The sequence below is a fragment of the Crinia signifera genome, chromosome 4 (genome assembly GCF_055691185.1).
Source record: "Crinia signifera chromosome 4, ASM5569118v1, whole genome shotgun sequence".
Taxonomy (NCBI): domain Eukaryota; kingdom Metazoa; phylum Chordata; class Amphibia; order Anura; family Myobatrachidae; genus Crinia; species Crinia signifera.
The window spans coordinates 102,706,703-102,729,802 of NC_139220.1; the positions used below are offsets into that span (position 1 = coordinate 102,706,703).

Below are 23,100 nucleotides of genomic sequence, written 5' to 3' on the forward strand. Positions count from 1 at the left end.
GTCCAGCCAAGACTAGTAACTGGTGAGGGCAGTATAATTGTGTTCACATGCTAATGATATTATTTTGGAGAAAAAAAATTGTTAAGAATACTAGAGGATCAACATTTGGAGAAAGTAGGGTAAGCTGGACATAAGCCTGTGTTAGTAAACAAAGTGTCCAACAGCTAATGTCTGATACTAGTACCATGCTCAGGCAAGAAACGGTATGAACCGGTACCTTACATTTATTTAAAGTTTATTTATTTATGGTTTCTTATAAAGCGCCGCAGATTTAGTTGCGCTTTACAACTGATGACAACACTGAAAGAACAAACTAGGTAAAACAGACAGACATAGAGGTTGGATGGCCCTGCTACAAGCTTACAATCTATAGATGGAATACATTGGTGGAATTCAAATGATCGTATTATTAAATGCAAAGTTCTAATTACTAAGTGCAATGTTATAATTCTGTGCTAATTGCAAAAAGGCTGCAACAGTTGCATTAACAACATGTGCAGGTAAATGAGAACTCTGGGACTAGCATAGCTTGGTCATTTTGGACATGGCTGTGCTAAGATTAGGACTCTCATACACTAATGTATGCACCAGGGTCAAGTTTTTGTTGATATAAAACATCTATATCGAGACTTTCTCTAAACCAGGCATGTCCAAAGTCAGGCCTGGTGGCCAATTGCGGTCCATGCCATCATTTCAAGTGGCCCACTGCCTCCAGCCAGAAGCAGGCGGAGCATCAGATGCAGGATGCACAGCACAGGACACTAAAGGTGGGGTCCCGGCGCGCCGTTACCTTTCTGTCTGCAGCAGTGAGGAGGTGCCGGCCACCACAGTGAGATGGGTTTGGCGGCTTTCGGGTGAGTGTGCGTCCAACCTCAGGCATTCAGAGAAGTGGGGGAAGGGGGCAAGCTACGGGACAGATTGAATGGGTGCAAAGTGGGGGGCAAACAGTGAAGGAGGGCAGGTTGGGGGACATACAGAGAAAGATGGTCAGGCAGGGGAATATAATGTGAAGGGGGCAGAGTGGAGGACATACAGCTAATGGGGGCAGGCAGGGGAATATGCAGTGAAGGGCAAGGCTGGGGGACATAAAGTGGGGGACCATTCTGATGTGCTTAATGATTCAAAGAATGTCAGGCTGAATTGGTTGGCCCCCACACATTTTAACCTCACCAAATCTAGCCCTTGTCGCAAAAAGTTTGGACACTCCTGCTCTAAACCATCAAGTAGAAAGAAGCAAACCACATCATTAAATTACTTTAACCCATACATAAAATCAATAAACCACTTCAGGCCAAATGAAAATAGCAGGGATGAAAAAAGGGGGGTAGCCTTGGGCATTAATGCCAGGGGCTATTCAATTGCAGACAGGTTTTCTCAATAGGTAAATTATCCTGTTATCAGGTGTTAAGACATAGAATATGGGAACAGTTCCAGGAACTACAGTATGTGGTACCGTAGCACTGTGTTTGCACTAGATAACAAGCTATTGTGTATTTCAAAATAAATCATCATTAAGTGCAGCCTACAGACTGCCTTTGGGGCCAATTGAATAGTCCTGGGGGAATCTATAAACTAGCTGTAAATTACCGCAGCTAATTTACCCCCCCCCCCCCCCCCCCCCACCCCCCTAGGCTAGATGTTGCCGTTAAACTGCTATAAACATTTACAGTGGTTTAATACCTGAAGAATCAATCACCATTTATATACAATACCAATGGAAAATAAATATAAAATTATAACTCATCAATGGTTGGTAGTTTGGCATATGTATATAATACAATGCACAACTAAATAGCCAAATGTAAAATAATAGTGACTTTTTACTGAATAATTGTACATCACAATAAGATTGTGCACAGAAAAATCCCACCACTCCTAATACTATGCAAGCAGACTAGACAGCAATTCTGTTCTTCTCTGGTCTGTCGCTTGCGCTAACACCACCAGGTGGAATGGAATTGGAAGAGGATTAGCTGCAGCATAGTGACAACCAGGTCCTCAAGGGAAATAATATACCTGCAGATTGTTGTCTTTTCAGGGGAAAAAATGAAAGTCAGGTACTTTCATGAAAAAATAGGACAGGGTCAGACTTCTAGGTAAAGCAATATGACAAACCAGGGAAAGGATATTATAGTTCCAGGCAAACAAGACAGGATCAGGAACACTAGCCCCGAAAGCTGTGGGTCATTTGCTCTTTGGATCCTTCAGCATTTATTTTTATTCCAAGGGCTGGGGGGGGGTTGCGTTGTGTGGGGTTTACTTTAAAGAATATTTCAAGTTTTAATTTCCTGGGGAATATACTCCAGGTTACCTGCATTACTTGTATATAAGAAAGTCCAGAAATGTACTAATATCATTTGGATTTTGAATCAATATTATACAGAATTATTAACTCACATTGCTCACTGTCAGTTAAGTATATCTTCAGATTATATATTTCGGTTTTCAATTCAAAGGCGTATGTATATATATATATATATATATATATATATATATATACATACATTAACAAACTACTATATACTATATACATCAATAATTCTCACTATATTATTTCATCAATCACAAATGTGTATGACATAGGTGCTCCCAAGTAGTTGAGTTATATCATATATACAGAATGGAAATAAAATAGCTACTTTATGTTGAACCACTCCCAAGGTAAAATTAGAAATACCCTCCGTGGGTTCTAATTTGCAAGGCTACCCATTGGATTACTTCACATCAAGTAAGAAGAACAACACCATTAACTAAACTGTTATTGAGATATATATATATATATATATATATATATATATATATATATATATATATACTGTATATATACATAGCATGGTGGGGGGACCGGCACTCCCAATACGTAGATAACTTGCCCCGGTGCCTTCACAGCTTTAAAGATAAAGCGATATACATACATGGGTAGGTGTGGCACTCGGTTCCTTTAGGTGCAAAAATGACAGTACAGTGTCAGTTTGGTGATCAACGTTTCAATGCTTTTTACTGGCACTATCCTGATGATAAATCAGGCACCCTCCAGCATAAATCCTGACCATCTCTCATCCTAACCTACTGTGTATGCTCACTTCTTTCCCTTCTTTGTCACCCCTGTCTGTCTAACCCTCCCCTTTTAGAATGTAAGCTCTCACGAGCAGGGCCCTCTCTCCTCTTGTGCCTTTCTTAGAATATATAAACCACTGCCACCCTGATGATTGCTTCAGTGTCCTGTCCCCTGATGCAACTATCCGTATTAACCATGTACTTGTCCTAAACTGTCTTGTACTGTAATTTGATATGTGTTTTTGCTCCTAATTATGCTCTTTAAAGCGCTGCGGGATCTGTGTGCGCTATATAAGAAACTGTTAATAAATAAATAAATATATCAATCAGGTAAAGAAAGACTGGCACTCCAGGGTCTTGGTGCAATAGTATATTTAAAGCATGGAAAAAACCAACCAACGTTTCGGGGCAGTGCCCCTTTGTCAAGGTGTAGGTGAGAACTATATATATACATATAGATAGATAGATTATAAAAAAAATACTCATATTCTGGGGCAGTCTGACTTATGCCTTATACATACAATATAGAACTGTTTGATCAGTACAGACAACAATGTAATAATACCATTAAGATCTCTCATCGCTTTAAGCACTTTACAAATGATGCTATAGGTACAATGAGGTCCAACAACCAATATAGTGGTCTATGTACCAAGCCTTGGTATATCGGGTATGGATCATTAGGTCGACCCAAGAAAGATTGACCGGCAGAAGGTCGACAGGGACTGAAGGTCAACAGGGTCCTTAGGTCGACCAACGGAAGGTCAACAATGCAGAAGGCCGACACGTTGTTTTTGTTTTTTTAGGCGTCTAGTTCTGGACACTGTCATAGTGTACGGCAGCCCCTCGCATGGCTCACTGCAGTCACGATGCTTCGGGCACGGTGCCTCGCTACGCTGGCACACTATTCTGGTCTCCCTCCATGCCCCAGTGGAGGGTAGGGCATGTACTACCGCCTGTTCTGGAAGCACAGTGGAGAAAAAAAATCCTGTGTCGACCTTCTGCATTGTCGACCTAAGGACCCTGTTAACCTTCAGTCCCGGTCGACATTCTGCCTGTCGACCTACCGGTGTCAACCTAAGGAGTGTCAACCTTTTTTATTTCTCTTGCATATGGAGCAATAATGTGGATACCTACCTGAGATTTTTACAGTGAAATACCTTAAAGACCCCCCAACATATAGGGAGGTAACTATTTATAAGGTACGCGCTGGTGGAGGCTTTGAAGCACTTTTTCTCTGTCATTAAACTGCAGAATTCCCTAATGTGGAGGCAATGTCGCAAATAGGGTGGGTTAGACGGTCACATGCCCCAGGTGCTGGATGAGATTCCCATAAGTGCATGCAGGGACAAGGGAGACTGAGCCTTGCCCCGGGTGATGTAAATCCTAGTTTCAGCCCTGGTGGAGGCTACTTGATGAATATATTACATGTAAAATTGCTAAAGATGAAATTCAGCCTACTTTCATAGAGGACACTGGAGACATCCTACATCATTACTGATATGTTCCGTCAGTGTGACAGGCTGGTAACTAGTGTTCAGATAATAGACTGACGTGGGCCAGAGGACACAAGAGTTTTTTTATCCATTATTATCATAGACAAAAGAATCCTTCCATGTTTCAGTACCAGTGAGTTTTTATCATTAATAAAGCAGATAAGGACATGATACAAGCTGAGAATAGAGCACACTTCTAAAGCCCCATACACACAGGCAATCCTGCTTAGCGATGTGTGCTTAGTGATGTGTGTGCTTAGCGATGTGTGCTGAGAGACGTGTGCTTCGCGATGTGTGCTTAGTGATGCCCAAATGCTGCTACCAGTGGTGAATTTCCCATTAGGCAAGTGAGGCACACGCCTAGGGGTGACACTTGTTTGTGGGCGGCACATAGATGCTTGTGTTGGTATTGTAAACCTAAAATGTACCAGTGATTGCTTAATATTTCAACTGTGCTGTACCATATGCCATCTTCAATGACACGCAAGTACTGGCCCTGTACACTTGTCCTACTTAGTAAATATGTCTTCTCTCTATTAAGTTGACTACCATCAAATTAAGGCTTATAACCAATCAGTTAAAATTAGACAGTGGGGGTGCAGCCGTTACTGTTGTGCTTCGGGCGGCAACCAACCCCAAATCCTCCCTTGGCTTTTACTAGAGTTGTTGCTGATGCTAGTGAAGGTGAGAGATCATTTAAAGTGGTGGTAAAGAGATATAAAGGAGAGGGGGCAGAAAGTGGCATGGGAGAACTTCAGGACAAGACAGGAGAAGAGAGGAGGGCTGTACAGAGAACCACATGTAGGAGACAAAGGGCAGAAAGATAGATAGAAAACCATGGCCATCATCAGGGTGTACAGAGGAACAGATGTAAAGGCCCATCTGACGACTTGACGATAGGGGCCACGGCGGATTAATTAACAATATTGGCTGCTGGTCACGATATTGTGCATACACACTGAACGACATCAGTAAATCATATCTTCAGTGACGTCTCCAGGACCCGCTGAACCTGCGGGTTGTTTGGCTATCTAGCCAACTTGACCTGCATGTTGGGCAGATATCAATCATTGTTAAAAGACACACGGGAGCGTGCATTGTCAATGATATTGACTGTACACATTAGACGATATTGTGATATTGCTCAAAAGCCCCTTTCTGAGTAATATCTGAGGGAGGACGGGAGATGGCGAGGGGGGTGTGGTGTTGGTGAAAAGAAGTGGAATTAGTTATGTATATTTAAGGCTTCTTACATGTGGTTTACTATGCTGATCACTTTGAACTGACTGCTGGGGGGAAATTTATTAGGATGGGAGTTCTATTCCAGATGGGATGTTGCTATGGGCAACCAATCAGATACTATCTAGTATATTCTAGAAGGTGCAAAATAAATAAGAAGTGGATTCTGATTGGTTGCCCATAGCAACAAACCATGTGAACACCCATCTTAGTAAATTTCCCTACTGGAGTCTATTGTTCACCAGCCAGTGTACAAGAATAGGGGAGCCACATAGGTAACCAGATTTGATTGGCTGGGAAGTGAAGACTGGGATCACAAAGTTACCGTTTTTCTTGTATCCACTGCTCCCCAACAAGCATGCTCACAACCCCTTATAACAATTTACATCTTCAAAATAAAATGTATTTCTACTCTGCTCCATAAAATGAGGTGCACCTAGTAGAATGCTCAGTACAACTACTCTTTATTAGGCAAGTCTAACTTCTCCTCTCTACCTGCACAGATTTCTGTTCCTTAAATACAGCCATATTCCCCCACTAACCATACAGTATGCCTCTTTGGAAATATGGGTTGAGCTGCAATTGAGTAGCACGGTGGTCCAGGACAACACTAATACCCCTTTCACACCAGCCACCCGACAATTACCTGGATTTTTTGAGTGCCAGGTCATTTTGCCAGATGCAGCCTGACCACAATTCACACCACGCGCAAATTACCGGGTTAAAGCTTTTCAACCCGGGATTTTTCTCTAAAACCTGGGTTTTTCTGCAGTGTGAAAGGGTCAACATGGGTCTGAAATCCCGGCACTCCGACCCTGGTCAAGAGCAGGTTTCAGACCTGTGTTGACCCTTTAACCGGGTCATTTGCACTGTGTGAGTTACCTTCAACACATTTATATAATTTGCCGTAGAGTATGTACAAGTCCATAGATATAAAAGGTATAAGGCAAAAAGCAACCATTTTATCCTATGGAACAAATAGGTCTCATTTATGCATACTGTAATACATGCATTGCCCACAAGCATATTATACAGTATACCTATTAGCAGTAATAGTTTAAGCTCTTGGCTGGAATACAGGTTGTAATGAGTGGCATTGTGGCAGAGGGGTTAGCCTTGCTAACTTGCGGTGTTGAAGCCTGAGGTGTAATTCTGAGCAGCAGAGCACTAGCTACAGTGAGGTTATGTGTGCTTACTGTACATAGGATTCACCTTCTTCTCTCATTACCACCAATGGTCCAGACATATTTGGGTACTTGTGTACAATCACGGCTCCCATCGCATGCCATATGTAGTGGCATGCGATGGCATGCGATGCGATTTTACCGTGTTTTTATGCATTTTTGTTAAAAATCGCATTCGATCACATAGCATGCGATTGCATGAGATCGCATGCGATCTGATGCGATAAGATGTAATTTTTCACTGAAATTATGGACATGAGTTGAAATCATGTAAAATGCACCCCAAATGTCATTTTTCACCCTGTACCACCCCCACTATCAACGCCAACCTGAAGCGTGGCGAGCGCGCGAGGGGCGGCGGTACGCGTCCTACGACCTTTTCATACCCCCACTATCCACGTCGGCGTGGAGTTGAGAATAGAAAGTGTGGCGAGCGCAGCGAGCCACCGAGCCCGAAGCGTGGCGAGCGGACGCGGATACCTTCACAGGTATCCGTGTCCCCTCGCGGGCTTCACAGGTATCCGCGTCCCCTCGCGGGGCTCGCTGCGCTCGCCACATTTTCTATTCTCAACTCCACGCCGACATGGATAGTGGGGGTATGAAAAGGTCGTAGGACGCATACCGCTGCGCTCACCACGCTTTGGGTTGGCGTTGATAGTGGGGGTGGTACAGTGTGAAAAATGACATTTGGGGTGCATTTCACATGATTTCAACTCATGTCCATAATTTCAGTGAAAAATGACATCGCATCGCATCAGATCGCATGCGATCGCATGCGATGCAATGCAATTTTTCCGTATATGATGCCCATTGTGGGAGCCGTGATTGTACACAAGTACCCATATTTGAAAGAAAAATGGCTGTATGTGTGTGTGTCTGTGGGATGGTAACTCCATCCTGGCAGGTACTGTTCTTCTTAGGTGACATTCTCTGCACAATGATGAGAAATACTTTACTACTACTCCCTTGAAATATTGGGTTAAAAATAATGAATTAATTAATGCTGTTATAATGGAACCACTTTTTGTACTTTATCTACAGAACCAGACTTGTCTCAGCCACCATGTTATGAAGAGGCCCTGCTTATGGCAGAACCACCACCACCTTACAGCGAAGTCCTCACTGATACTCGAGGCATCTACAGGAAGATTCTCAGTCCTTTTCTTACCGTTCAGGATGAGCTTGTGAAACCGGAACAACCCATGAGCCATAAACAACATCTGGCAGGAACACCACATACCCAACCTCTTCCAGGCGCTTTAAGCTCACAGATTCCTCCTAATCCGCCTCAAGAAGCACAGAGAATGAGACGGCCATCATGGTCAGGCTCTGAAATTGGAAGTGGGGGACTGCACAGACTGCCTAGGGGATGCCAGCTGATTTTCCCCATTCCTCTGCTTGGCAGGACTACAGCGGTTTGAAACACCCTACAAGGGTGGATCACATCTCCTTGTGGTTGTGGTCCAAAAACTTATGGAGGGATTTGGGTGGGCTGTAAACATTACAAAGTGACAGTACAGACACTGTTACGTTTAGCCTTTACATTTGATCTGCACTTGACATTCTGAAAATAAACCTAATGGGCCATATTTGTGTCACACTGACAAATGGGAAAATGAGGACATCAGACCACTTGGAAAGGTGCATCTAGTGTGCTCGCCGAGACTTCTCATGTACAGTCTGGACCTGATCTCTAAAAAACCATGTCCTGTTCTCCAGAGACACTCACAGACTGCGAGACATCTGCATTTATTTATTCATTTGCATTTTGAGTTGCACTTACATTTTGTGGGATTAAAACGGCAGCCAATGCGTGTATGTCTGCTGCCGACTAGGTCATGGTATCCATTTCTGTATGTTGTACATACTGTGTGTGTAAGAGAGGGTTCTGATCTCCATTTCAAGATGTTCAATACAATTAATATGAAAGGGCTTCACTTTGAACATTTTCAAGGTACTGTGGATGCTGAAATAATCTGTACAGTAATACATAGCTCAGCACTTCATTTTATATCAGTATTCTAAATCAAGATTTGAATGTAATATACTCAAAACCAATGCAGTTATCTTGCAGCTAAAGAGGAAAAACACCCGAAATAAACAACAACAAAATTGTGGAGACAAAGCTGCACCAGAAGCTTTCAGTGAATGTATAAAGCGCTTATTGCCAGCTGCCATCATGATTACAATGTCAAACTATGGGCCCAATCCAGACCTGGCTGCAAATTTACACTGCAGCCAATTATCAATGCACTGCACATGAGTAAGGGTTGCGCAGTGGCGTAACTATAGCTCCGCAGCCCCCGCGGTGGCGGGGGGGCGCAGAGAAATTGGGGGCGCCGCCGGGGGGGCTGCGGGGCTAAAGTTACCCGCGGTCTGCGTCTCGCCCGGCTCTCTGTCGGGACCTTCCTGACGTCAGACCGCGGGTAAGAAGGGGGGGCGCTAAATAGTTAGTTACGCCCCTGGGGTTGCGGTACGTATGCGTGAGGCCATGCTGCAATGACAGCCTGCTTTATCTAGTTGCGTGCTGTTCGTAAGGTGATTGACAGGAAGTAGGCGCCTAGGGGTGGAATTTGCCCGTTTAGTGGGAGTGCAAAGAAAAACGCAGACGTGACAGAAAAAACCCAATGAAAATGTGTCCTGGAAAACGCTAGTGTTTTAGGGGAGGGTGTGTGACAGCTCCAGGCCGGATACGCCTTTTTCTTTTGCACTGCGAGTAAGTCTCTGGCTACTCTGAGCCTGCGAGGACTGGTGCCCAGTGTATAAAACAGTTGATGGTGAGCCTGCTACGATGGGCAGTGCCGTAACTAGGGGGGGGGGGTCATGCGCACTGGGCGCTGCATGGGGGAGGGGGGGGCGCTGTCGGGCCGGGCAGCGGGGGTCCGTGGACGGGCAGCATGGGTCCACGGACGGGCAGCAGGGGTCCGGGGGACGGGCATAGCGGCAGCTGGAAGCAAGCTACGCTATTTGCCCGGCGGGAAGCAGATTTTGAAAAGAATTGCCGGACGCTGATTGGCTGAATTCTCTCAGCCAATCAGCGTCTGGCAAGTCTTTTCAAAATCAGCAGCGCTTCCCGCTGCCAGCTTGCTTCAAGTGAAAGCCGCCGCGGCGCTGCCCGTCCCCGGACCCCGCTGCCCATCCCGTACCCCGCTGCCCGTCCCCGGACCCCGCTGCACAACAGAGGTATATGGGCGCAGGGTTCGCTCAGACTTCGGCGCCAGGAGCAAGGCAGTCATTTGGTCCCCTCCCCCCCAACCCTAGGAGCAATGGGTTTTGAACATATTTGAATAACTGCAAAGGGATGTGTAGCGGTACACATCCATTTGCACAGTGAGCACATTAATCCGCAAGGTGGGATTTCTCTTTAGCGGGGCGGCTTCTTAACTGAACACTGGCCGTGCAAATTAGCGGCCGTGCGATCAGGTCTGTATTGGGCCCTATATTTGTAAAATAATAATATTAAGGCACACACTGATGTCAAGGTATATCCTCAGAAGTGCTGATATTATAATAATGACGTTCTTTTTATATGGCACATCCAGGTGTTGCATATGGGGTTTACACAACACAGTACATGTACATCAGTACCTGGGTAACACAGGGTAAAAAAACAAAAAGAGGTAACAAAGGCAGGGTGGAGTGAAGTGAAATGTTGGATAGAGTGATCTACTATGACTTGAAATGTGATGCTATATCATGAGCAGAGGCGTTATTAGGTTTTGACGGTGCCCAGGGAAATTCAGATATTGGTACTAAAATGAACGGAATGGGATCATTCGTCAGACTGCATTTAGGTCTACAGTCATTAGGTCGACCCCACTAGGTCGACTGGCAGGAAGGTCGACCTGACTTAAGGTCGACATGGGCCAAGGTCGACATGACTTAAGGTCGAATTTGCATAAAGGTCGACATGAGGAAGGTCGACTGGTCATAAGGTCGACATGGGTTTTTCACTGTTTTTTGATCCGAATGTCGACACAGTCGACATGGACACAGTTGGCAATGAGAATCGGACCCTCGCATCGCTCGCTTCGCTCGCGATGCTTCGGGCACGGTGCCTCGCTGCGCTCGGCACACTATTTTATTCTCCCACCACGCCCTAGTGGATGGTAGGGCATGAAATACCGCCTGTCGGCACATGTCGGCTCAAAAATCAGTGAAAAACCCATGTCGACCTTATGACCAGTCGACCTTCCTCATGTCGACCTTTATGCAAATTCGACCTTAAGTCATGTCGACCTTGGCCCATGTCGACCTTAAGTCAGGTCGACCTTCCTGCCAGTCGACCTAGTGGGGTCGACCTAATGACTGTAGACCTAAGTTCATTCTAATAGATGACCGCATCCCAAATGAACACCCACTGGAAATACTAGCGAAAGATAAGAGCAAACTAAACATCATTGTGACATCATCTGAGTTAGTGTCATCTTTTTGCTGTGTATCAGTAGGGACCTTTGTGGCATCAAAGTATTAGGTTTTGCAGTGTCTGCCTCGTGATTGGCAAAGTACAAGTTATACAGAAAGGTCCGCCACTCCAGGTATAGTCACTTGCTTAGAAAACCTACCCACAATTCCTGTTAGGCCTTCTGAAATGCCATTAGATGACCCATGCATTTACTGCAGGACATGAAAAGACATTCCATTAAATTGCTTACCTGCCATCCTTAAGTGTGTAGATGGGGGGCGGGCAGGACAGAGGCATAGAATGCACAGGTGGCAGTTGGACAACTAGAGAAAGTGGCTGGCAGAAACTGCTGAGAGCCTCTATTATACCCTTTTCACATTGAAAACCTGGATCCAACCTGGGTTATTCAACACAGTTTCAAGTTGTGTCACAGCTGCTAAAATTGTGTTCACACTATAGGCTGGACCCAGGTTGTTGCCAGGTCGTCCCTTTCAAACTGCACCAGTGTGCCATCTGTGTGCAGATTTGCGTATTATCAGAGTGCCACGGAAAAAAACACAGTCGGCTCCCGGCGGTGGAAGAGAGGGCCGATGATGTCAGCATTGGCACAGATTTCCCTTACTTATGCGGCCGCTGCACGGGGGATGAGATTGCGAATGGATTTCCCCCTATTTGCACGGCTGCAAAGTAATTTGCTCCTGTGCACAGGGGCGGGATTTCACTCTGGCGAGAAGGCAGCTAACTGATCGCTGCACTGAAAAAAGTGGCAGCTCAGCGATTAGATCTGAATCGGGCCCAATAACCGATGGCAGTCCAGCATTAACTGGAATGCTGTGCGCGTCCCTGTAATGATGAAGATTGGGGCATTCTGTGAAACCATAACCCACACTCCGTTTTGGAGGTGTTGATTTGGCACACTGCATTTCACCAACCCCGGAGAGGTCACTAGTCTATGGGCTTTATGTAATAGCCTGCGAGATAAAGGCACAGGTGTGGTTACAGCAGGTCTGCTCAGATTTTTAAAGGGACAATAATTTGAAAGGAAAAACCAACCGAGTTTTCATGGAACTACTATAGTGGGAGATTTACCTAGCTTGGGCCCAGTAATTATACCATAAGTTAATGGAACCTGTTGCAAAATTTGCCTGGAAAAGGATTTATTTATTACGTTTCCTATATAGCGCAGCATATTTCATTGCGCTTTACAATAGGAGACAGTGATACAACAAACTGGGTATTTACAGACAGTCAAAGGTCTGAGGGCCCTGCTCGCAAGCTTACAATCTATATCAATAGTATCCCGTCTCAGTATTTAGCTATTGCATATTTGGAGTATGATGATAACGCATACAGAGTAGGGTATCTGATTGGTCCACAGTGTCTAGGTCAGTGGTGTCAAACTCATGACCCTCCAGCTGTTGTGAAACTCAGGGCAGGTGACAGGGGGGGGGGGGGTAAAGGGGACACTCGTACCGGGCCCCAAGCTTGTGAGGGGCCCCAAGGCTCTGAGGGGCTCAGGGGATGTAAATATGGCTAGTTTATAAAGGTGCTGCCTGCCCACCTGGCTTCCTGGAAGGAAACTTACATGGATCCCAATCCAGTAACCCCCCTCAGTCTGGTCACCTGTCCGGCTACCAGTGACATCACACAACACAGCTAACCATAGGACGAACCAATGCTGCGCTCTCCCATCTGCCCTGCCCAATTATATTGCATAGTGAATATTAATTATCATTTTTTTACTAATAATAAAAACACATTCAATATTAATAAATTCTGGGTGTGTCGTTGGGGGGGCCCCAGAGATATCAGTGTACCGGGCCCCAAGATTTCTGTTGCCGGGCCCTGGTGAAACTACACGACCCAGCATTCCCTGCTACAGATTTTACATAATTTATTGCTAAAACTGTGGCTGGGCATGCTGGGACGTGTAGTTCCACAACAGCTGGAGGGCCATGAGTTTGACACCACCACCACCACCAGTCAATATGTCGGCCAATATTGGTTGACTGGCAATAAATCAACACATGGAAAAGGTTTTTCATGATTTGTTTTTAAAACTGTCTTACTTTACAATTCAAGTGGGCGTAGAGGGAGAATATATTAGTGTGCCAAGTAAAGAAAGGCGCCGAGCCTGAAGCATGGCGAGCTAAGCAAGCTATGCGAGGGGACGCATTGGACTAATTGGCTACACTAACTGACGCTTTACACTAATGTCAACATAGACACCAAAAAACAACAACATAAAACGAATAGTGTTGACTGTTTCCTTTGTCGACCATTTCCATGTCGACATTTTTCTTATGCTGACCTTATGTCAATGTAAATTTTTTGCATGTCGACCTTTTTCATGTGATGACCCATTGCCTGTTGACCAATAGTGGTCGACCTACTGACTGTTAAGCCTAGACACTATTGACCTAACAATCCAGACCCGAAGGTGGGTCCAGGCAGCTAGGAGGGCCCAGCAGCAGGAATGTGCGAGTAACTTGCTTTCCCGCTCAGTACACAAGCCATGTCTCTGCCCTCAGCCAGTTCAGCAGTCTTAGGGGCCCATTTACTATTATAAATTTGCGGCTAATTCCCTGAAAACACCCATTTTGGGGGGTTAACGGCAAATATTAAGTAACCCCACACACACACACACACACACACACACACGTATCACAGAGGAACCGCAGCAGGACTCTCCAAACCCTACTGTAATCCCTCCTGCGCTGCCTCATCCCCCATAGGTTTTTATGGGGACGCAATGCTGCCTGATGTATCAACATCGGTCGACATCAGAGTGGGTCCTGGGTGGGGACCATTCTAAGATGGCAGTAGCCTATGGGCTATGGACAGCACTGCCAGGGGGCAGTGTGGTAGCAGAGTTGGTGGTGGGTTGCTGCATCTGCAGGGATAGACATTCAGGATAAAGGACCGGATATTGCAATGCGATCCTGGGCAGTACATTTTACATCTGCCCCCCTGCAGTGCACATGGTTTTGTCCATCTAAGAAGGAATTTGTCAGAAAGAGTGAACCAAAATAACCCCCAATGTTCTGGGACTGGGGTGGATGCTGTCTGCTGTCCTGTTGCTAATTCAGCACTAGTCCTGCCAGTCTGAGACCACCATGTATTGCCAGGTGCCATCCATAAAGGGCACTGTCAGATGCGGAAAAAGACATCAAACAAAGGGGCCCATTTATCATATAATATTTGCGGCTAATTTTCGGGGGTTTGGGGGTTAGCCGCAAATATTTAGGATTACCAGAACGTATGTAGGAGGGACCAAAGCAGGAATCTCTGATCCCTGCTGCAATCCCTCCTCTTGGTCGCATCCCTCATAGGTTACTATGGGCCAGATGTACTAAGCTTCAAAAGTGATAAAATGGAGAGTGATAAACCACCAGCCAATCAGCTCCTACCTGCCATGTCACAGACTGTGTTTGAAAAATGTCAGACAGGAGCTGATTGGCTGGTGGTTTATCAATCTCTAGTTTATCACTTTTGAAGCTTAGTACATCTGGCCCTTTGGCAGATGTTAAGTTGCCAACTGTATCAAAATTGGAATGCACGGCAGTGGTCCATTCTGAAATGTTGGTACCGCACTGTAACCTATGCGCTACAGACCGCACTGCTGGTGGGGCAGTGTAGTCAGTGGGGTCGACCAGGGGTCAGTGCTAACCAGCGGCGTAACTACATTTTGGGCGCCCCCCCGCCGTTAAAGGGAGGGCGCCTAGCCACTCACCCGTCCCTCCGCCCGCCGCACCAACCCCCGCAAAGCCCCCCCCCCCAGTCTTACCTAGGTTCAGTACGCGCTGGTCCCAGCTCCCTTCTTCTGCTATGAGGACTACCACAAAATGTCCGCCCCCATACAGCAGACAGTTTCAGAGAACTGTCTGCTAAATGGGGGCGGACATTTTGTGGTGGTCCTCATAGCAGAAGAAGGGAGCCGGGACCAGCGCGTACTGAACACAGGTAAAGACTGGGGATGGGGGGTTTGCGGGGGTTGGTGCGGCGGTCGGCGGGGTGTAACTATAGCACTGCAGCCCCCGGCGCCGCGGTCACAGGGGCTGCGGTGCTATAGTTACGCCACTGGTGCTAACCATGCATGCGCAGACCCCCCGCACCTGGCAAAACAGAGCTCTGAGATGGGTTCCCTTCTGAGCCCATGTACCTGTATCTGCAGGTTGATACATTCAACTGAAAGGATTGCATATTGCAATGCGATCCTGGGCTGTAAATGGGCCCAGAGTTTCAGAGACTCATGCCCTGAACAGCCCCAGCCAGAGACAAAGAAGAAAATTAAATCAGAAGTTCTCAGAGAATGCCAATAGACAGCAGTGTCTGCTGTCTATTGTCTAATGAGCTCCTAACAGGCCAAGTTACAGGCTGGGTTTGAAAAATGACAGATAGGAGCTGATTGGCTGGTTGTTAATAACTCTCCACTTTATCACTGGTCCACAGAAACAGCCAGTAGCCCTCCATACACTCAGTAGCTCACAGAGACAACCAGCAGTCAGCCAGTAGCCAGTAAGACAGCAAATAGCTCACAGAGGCACCCAGTAGCCAAACAGGACAACATGCTAACAAGGTGACAAAAGTGACAAAGCAATCTAGCAGTCAAAGTGGTTTCATAACACAGACTTAACAAACCTTAGCTTGCGAGAAAAAAAATCCATTTGGATAGTTTATATTTTTAGAACAAATACTTTGTTCTTTAGCAAGTTGACATTTGCAGCTCTAAATAATTGACTGCACATTCATTTGTGTGTATTGATGAAAGTTCTGAGTGGGATTACATCACTCCAACTGCTTTTCAAGGATAAATAGTTGTCCAGAGAAGCCACCTGTACCTAGCTGGGGTCGAATCTTTTACTGTTGTAATGTTTTTATTGGAAATATTCTCAATAAGGAAGAAGCAGAATGATCTAAAGTAGTGTTCGCATGGATCTAAAATATGTATGCTATGGCTGTATTCCCGTTATGTGAATGATACGGTCTTTGCGGCCTTTCATACATCTGACACCAGGCTCAACAGTGGGCATTAAGTTCTCGGCAGTTGCTAAAGACTAGGCAGCCCCACCAGATCACTAATAATTAATGGCTCCATTACAACAGTGATGATGAATAGGCCCCAAAACCAATAGATTTATTTGGTTACTCTTGTGAGGGACTTCCTGTTGTTCAGATTCCTATCTCACCAACTGTATATGTATAAAGGAGAATGGGATAAAACCACTTTCATTGTCCTTAAAAGCAATCACATTTGGAGTGGCACAAGCAAGGGGGCAGGGGGTGTTTTCTGAGTACCTAAAAACCCCATGATGGGCCACATTTCTTTTGCAGACAGAGACAGTTGTGTCTATCTCAGCACACACTGCGACCACAATCGTGATTACGGAGTTGCCACCACAAAGAGCTCTGATCCACAGATTGCCCATCCTCACACTGACACTTGTCTGCTCTAAGCCCTGGGCACAGCCGGACCGGCCATCTGGTGAAGACCTGATGAGCCAGTTAGCCATAAAAGCCTGGCCAAGCAGCTCTGCCTGTCCACCCGGCAACAGAAAAGCAGAGGGGGTACCCACTGATATAGAGCTTGTTGTCAGCATCATTAATGCAGCCAACCTGACAGAATGACTGGCTTGGCTACCACAGGAGTTCAGGGGGAAATATGTGGGAACCTCCCTTAGGTTCCAGGCTACTGACAATAAAATAACAGCTTTCCTTAAATGACAAAATAACTAAGTGCATTTTCTTTAAATTGATAAAATTCCTAAAACTCATTTATAAAATGTACTTTTGTGTTATTGAAATAGTGTGAATGCGGTTCTCCTTTCCATTCCATACTGCATGTGACTCCTTGCCTAGTGTTGGCTAATCAGAATATGCTGTTTCTCTGAATCCTACCGCCGCATTGTACATTCTATCCTGCTGATTGCTCGCTTTTCATTTACATTAACTGCAGCAATTAACAGTTTTTTTTAGCAAGGCAGAATTTGCTTCTACTAATCAAACACACCGACACTTATTTCCAAGCATCATTAGAACATTTGCCTCATTTGCTAGAGTAACAGATAAAAGTTCTGTTTATCATGTCATGCCTGCTGGTCATACGCTGCAGCTAAATGACCCAGAAGGCAATTTGTGCAAGTCTATTGCAGCAGGTGCCAGTTTAGGGAATTACACACAGATGGATTAGGTGGCACAGGCATAATACATGTAATAAGATATTCATGATAATCTTGCAGTAATAGCTGACTGAAAGACGTACTTTATGAAAAGCACTGGAATGTGATGGAGTGATCTCCTCCTTTATCTCAGGGCTGCTGACACATCTACAGTAAATGCTGCCTTGCTCTGTATCAGAACATTATGTACTGGGAGACACATTGGCATGTACAGCAGTGTGTGCTTCGCTGTGGTTGGTGGAGATGACAGAGTGACACATACACGCTGCCTCCCTGCAGGAGGTACTGCTTCGTGACACATGGCCTGTCTGGCACATGCTCCAAGAGTTAACCTTTGCAAGGACTCAAAAGCACAAAATGCTAATTATATTAGGTCTTCATTTCTACAGTAGCGCTAAAGATGCAGTGCAGCCTAGCAAACAGATCTGAATCAGGCCCATTGTCTGCCACATTAAACTTTTTTTGCTCAGGACACATTGCCTACAAGGGATTTACCAAAAAGTGTTAAGCCACCATACATGTTTTTAATGCTTAAAAATCTAATGGGGCCTACACCATACTTGCCTACCCTCCCGGAATGGCCGGGAGGGTCCCGCAAATCGGGTCCCCCTCCCGGTCCCCTGGGAAGGGGGGCAAGTCTCCCGCATTTCCCTACAGCCCCGGCTCCCCCTCTCCCCGCGGTCTAAAAACTATGACTTTCGCGGGTCCGCGGGGAGGGGGCGGGGCTAAATGACGCAATTCGCGGCATTTCGCTGCATTTTTAGCCCCTCCCCCCACCCACGGACCCGCAAATTTAGGCTTCAGTCCGTCATGGGGGCGGGGCTTGATGACATCACCCGTGCCCCGCCCCCAAAACGAAGCCTCTACCCGCCCCCTTTCACTCCTCTCCGGGCTTCTCCAGGAAAGGAGTATGCCAAAGTCGGCAAGTATGGCCTACACACAGGGAGATTTTGCTTAGTGATCTGAGCAATGCTAGTTCTGAGCACACGGGGCTGCACAGCGATGTGTGCTAAGCTATCTGTTAGGGCCACGCTTCTGTGGAGAGAACACTGGCCCTGGCTGGCAATTAACTAGATTTATCCAGCATTCTAGATTTGAATCGCTGAACGATAGCACCGCTTTCGCTATGGCCCCTACACAGGGAGTGATTTTGGGGCATTTTCGAAGCGATCTAGTCAAATTAAGTCAGATCGCTTAGAAAATGCTCTGAAATCTTCTCAGATGTAGGTACCATTGGAATTTATGTACATGTTCTTTTTTTCTTGTACACACACACACATAGAGGTGGAACTACCATTGGTGCAGCAGGTGCATTACACCAGGGCCCCTGAGGACTAAGGGGCCCACTGCTGCCACCCACTGCTGTGTAACATATTGTGAACTTGGGATGGAGTGGGGGGGGGGGGGGGGAAGCAAATTATATTTTTGCACCTGGGCCTACCGCTCACAAGTTCCGCCACTGCACACACGTATATACTAGCTACCTTTAGACAAAGTGGCTGCTAGTGTAACTTTGTGCGACACAGCAATATTAAGGCCTGACCAGTCCCATGAGTAATGCTTTTTCCGCAGGACCTTATATAATAAGTGTCCCATGGCTGTGGCATTACCCTGATTGAGCCTGGTTCTGGTTTCCAAAATACAGGGGACCCCTACTCCTCTTGTCCCAAAACAATTTGGATACTAGGACTGGGTCAATAACCTGGTGCTGGTTATAGAAATACAGCGGGACCCCATTTGATTTTTCCCTCTTTATTTCAGCAACCAGGACCGACTCAATGAGCACGGGGCTGGCTATGCTCGTGGGGGGCTGGGCCCCACGCTGTTTTTATTAAACAATTTTTTTTTTTTTTTTTTTACACAGAGAAGCCTGCAAGGATCTGACTGATCTGTACAATGCTTAAAGGTCCCCATACACGGTCCGTTCGCTGGCGGTCCGTTTTGTACTTTGAGATGCGCGCTCCCGCGCTTCTCATCGTACAGTACAAAAAGTATGTGCTGCACATACTTTTTGTACTTGCTTTACATTGCATCGCATCACATTGCATGCACACTGCATGCACAAGGCATGCAATGCGATGCGATGTGTACTATGTAAGTACAAAACGGATCCATTAAACGGACCGTGTATGGGGACCTTAAGCCTGAGGAGTATTTTCTAGTCATATTTTCTGCTGAATTATCGGCCGAATTCAGTAGAACTATTGTTAGTAAATGAGCATACCACCATAGAAATCATGGCCATATTCTGCCAAGTGCTAATGATGGTTTATTCATTTGCAGATGCTGATTTACCAGCCATATTTGACATCAAATGGGTACGAATATGTGCATTCATTCCCAGGGCAGCCATCAAGGGAGACTCCAAGGACTCCAGTCGCAGACAGAAAGGGGGCCCAGGACTGGAGTTTATAAAGTATAATTTGTGATAAACAAAGTTTACATTTCCCATGAAGCAATGTAATGGTTGAGTAGTGCAGCCAGTTTTACTAAATGCCCCCCCCCAGAGTATTATTAAGTGATGATTTGCTACTGACAACCAGCGAATCACCAAAAAAGCAGATGGAGCGAGGGGACAGAGATAGCCCATCCTGTCATACATAAAAGTTGGTCAATACCTGGATAGAACAACTCTGGCATCTGTCACAGCTAATAGTTTCCTGTGATACGTTTCTATTGGGTGCTTGCGTGGGTTTCTTCGGGGTACCCCAGCTAACTGGCTCCCAATATAAATTAACCCTAGAATGAGTGTGTGTAAGTACATGTGGTAGTGCAGTGGTCTCCAAACTTTTTTGGGGTGTGAGTTACTCGCGGCAAAATAAACCACCCGATGAGCTACTAAAATAAATGAAAAAAAAAAATCTGCCTAATAACCAAATAATGTCCTTTACACATTATGCCACACACTGTAATGCCCATGACACACTATGCCACATACATAACTGCGTGGATGCGCAGTAGGCGCGCCAAAAAAAATTGGGTGTAGCCACATGGGGTGCGTCCAATGAAAATGGGGTTGTGATGTACATATGCCCCTAATAGTGCAGTGCCAGATACACATATGCCCAAATAGTGCCAGATACACATACTGTATGCCCCCAATAGTGCCAGATACACATATGCTCCCACGTGCCAGGTATGCCCCCACAGTGCCAGAAACAGGAATATCCCCACAGTGCAATCTATGCCCCCATGGTGCTGGGTATGCCCCCACAGTGCCAGCAAGTAGTATGCCCCCACAGTGCCAGCAATTAGTACAGTATGCTCCACAGTGCCAGCAAGTAGTATGCCCCCACAGTGCCAACAAGTAGAATGCCCCCACAGTGCCAGCAAGTAGTACAGTATGACCCACCGTGCCAGCAAGTAGTATGCCCCCACAATGCCAGCAAGTAGTACAGTATGCCCCCACAGTGCCTGCAAGTAGAATGCCCCCACAGTGCCAGCAAGTAGTATGCACACTCACACACACACAGCACACTCACCATTGGGCCCGGTGTCCTCCTGCAGTGTCAGTGTCGCTGCCGTTGCTTCTCCTCTTCCCAGGGAAGGAGAGCACAGCACAATGCGCCTCTCTCCTTCCCTTCACTTCCTTGTGACTGAGCCTTCCGCCAATCAAAGTTCGCGGGCCGGCTCCTGATTGACTGCCGGCCCGCGAGCTCTGATTGGCGGACGGGCGGCCAAGTCATAGGGATGCACAGCACGGATGTGTCCATGCTGTCTGCTGAAGGGGGCACTATGGCTGCTGAAGGGGGGGCACACAAATGGGGGGAACTAATGGGCTGCTTAACTTGGGGGCTGATGATGAGGGGAAAAGTAAAGGGAAAATTAAAGGGTACATCTAGTAAGGGGGAACTACTGAACTACTACAACATATTAATAGTCAGGGTACAACTAGTAAGGGGGAACTACTGGGATTTAAACTAATAGGTACTGTATAGGATACTATTATGGGGTCATTACTAAGGGGGGCTGCAATATGGGACTGCTGTGGGGGACTACTAAGGGGAGCTGCAATATGGGACTGCAGTGGGGGACAACTATGTTTTTTCTTTTTACTGCAGGGCTGCCTGCTATAAGTCCAGCTGTGCTGCCCAGTATCCCGTATCAGTCCAGGGGAGCTGACCCCCATTTATTAATTAAAATAAAAAATGTGTTGTTTTTTTCCCTCAAGGGGTCTTAAGTGTCCCATATCATTCCAGCTGTGCTGCTCCGTGTCCCATATCAGTCCAGGGGAGCTGCCCCCCATTTTTTAATTAAAAAAAAGTTTTTTTTTAAACTGCAAGGGCTATTAAGTGTGCCACATCATGGCCCTTATTCTGGTTCGGACGGTACGGCCCGCGTGCGGCCGTACCGCCGATGTTTTTATTCTGCACATGCGCAGAGGTCAATCTGCGCATGTGCAGCCCCCTTCGCCGCAGACGTATTTCGTCCGCCGCAAAGGGGGCGTATAGGGGCGTGAGGGGCTTCATACCCTCATTTCCCTATGTGTACGCCCCGCGTTTCATGGGCGTTCCCATGCAAACGCGGGGCGTATGCATGGTAATGAGGGTATGACGCAACTCATGGGGGCGGAAAGCTGACGTCGCCGGATGTCAGCTCTCAGCCCCCATACAAGCTAGCACACGGACGATTGTCCGTGTGGTCTCAGCTTGCGGGAGCTGCTGGGGCGTGCGGACCTGCCTTCGATGGTCGACGACCATCGAATGCAGGGGGCAGCTCCCACCATGGTGGAGGCGTACGCCTCCACCATTTTTATGCGGATCGCCAGCCGTCCGTGTACGGACGGCCGTGGCGATCCGTCTCGTGGGCGGGGATTGGTTTGTGCGGCCGGAGCACCGTGTGCGGCTCCGGCCGCACCAACCAGAATAAGGGCCCATAACAGGGGTGTTGTATCAGTCCAGGGTTCAGCCAAGCCTGCTGTATAATTCTTGGGGTCAGCCAAGGGTGTAATATAATTTCTAGGGTGAGCAAAGTGTGTAATATAATTTCTGGTGTGCTACTAAATCAACTGTGCAGTTCCTGGGGAGCTGCCCTTTTTATTAAAAGAATTAAAAAAAAACTTCTTTTTCTTTTTTAATTGCAGGATTTCTGTCATGTGTGCTGTATAATTCCATGTGTGCTACCAAGTGTGCCGTATCAGTTCAGGGGTGCCGCCATCTGTGCCGTATAATTCCTGTGGTGAGCCGTACCAGTCCAGAGGGGATGCTAAATGTGCTGTATCAATCCAGAGGTGATGCTACATGTGCCGTATCCGCATAGGCGCTGAAACCGTGGGTACTCCAGGGCCCGAGCACCCACGGAAGGTAAGGAGCACCCACGGGCCATGGCCGGAGCTCACCGTCGGGGATCCTGGCAGCGCCGCAGCGGGGTCCCAGCAGCAGATATGCCGTCAGCAGCGGGGGTCTCTATGGCGGATGGGTACTAGTAGTGGTATTAATACCGCTGCTAGTTCCCATCTTCCGCAGGGCCCCCCCGCTGCTGATGATATATCTGCTGCTGGGACTCCGCTGCGGCGCTGCCAGGACCCCCTGTCTACCTCC

General features: G+C 46.7%; 1 protein-coding gene across 4 annotated transcripts in view; it reads left to right on the forward strand.

Moving 5' to 3' along the window:
• Nucleotides 1-9,101, forward strand: part of PRR7 (proline rich 7, synaptic) — a 56,586-nt gene extending 47,485 nt beyond the window's left edge. For all 4 annotated transcript variants that reach the window (XM_083182078.1, XM_083182079.1, XM_083182080.1 and 1 more), the window contains exon 3: nucleotides 8,018-9,101. In XM_083182078.1, the coding sequence (XP_083038204.1) occupies nucleotides 8,018-8,397 (380 nt within the window). In that variant the 3' untranslated portion in view covers nucleotides 8,398-9,101. The remainder of the gene's footprint in view (nucleotides 1-8,017) is intronic.
• The last annotated feature ends 13,999 nt before the right edge of the window (nucleotides 9,102-23,100 follow it).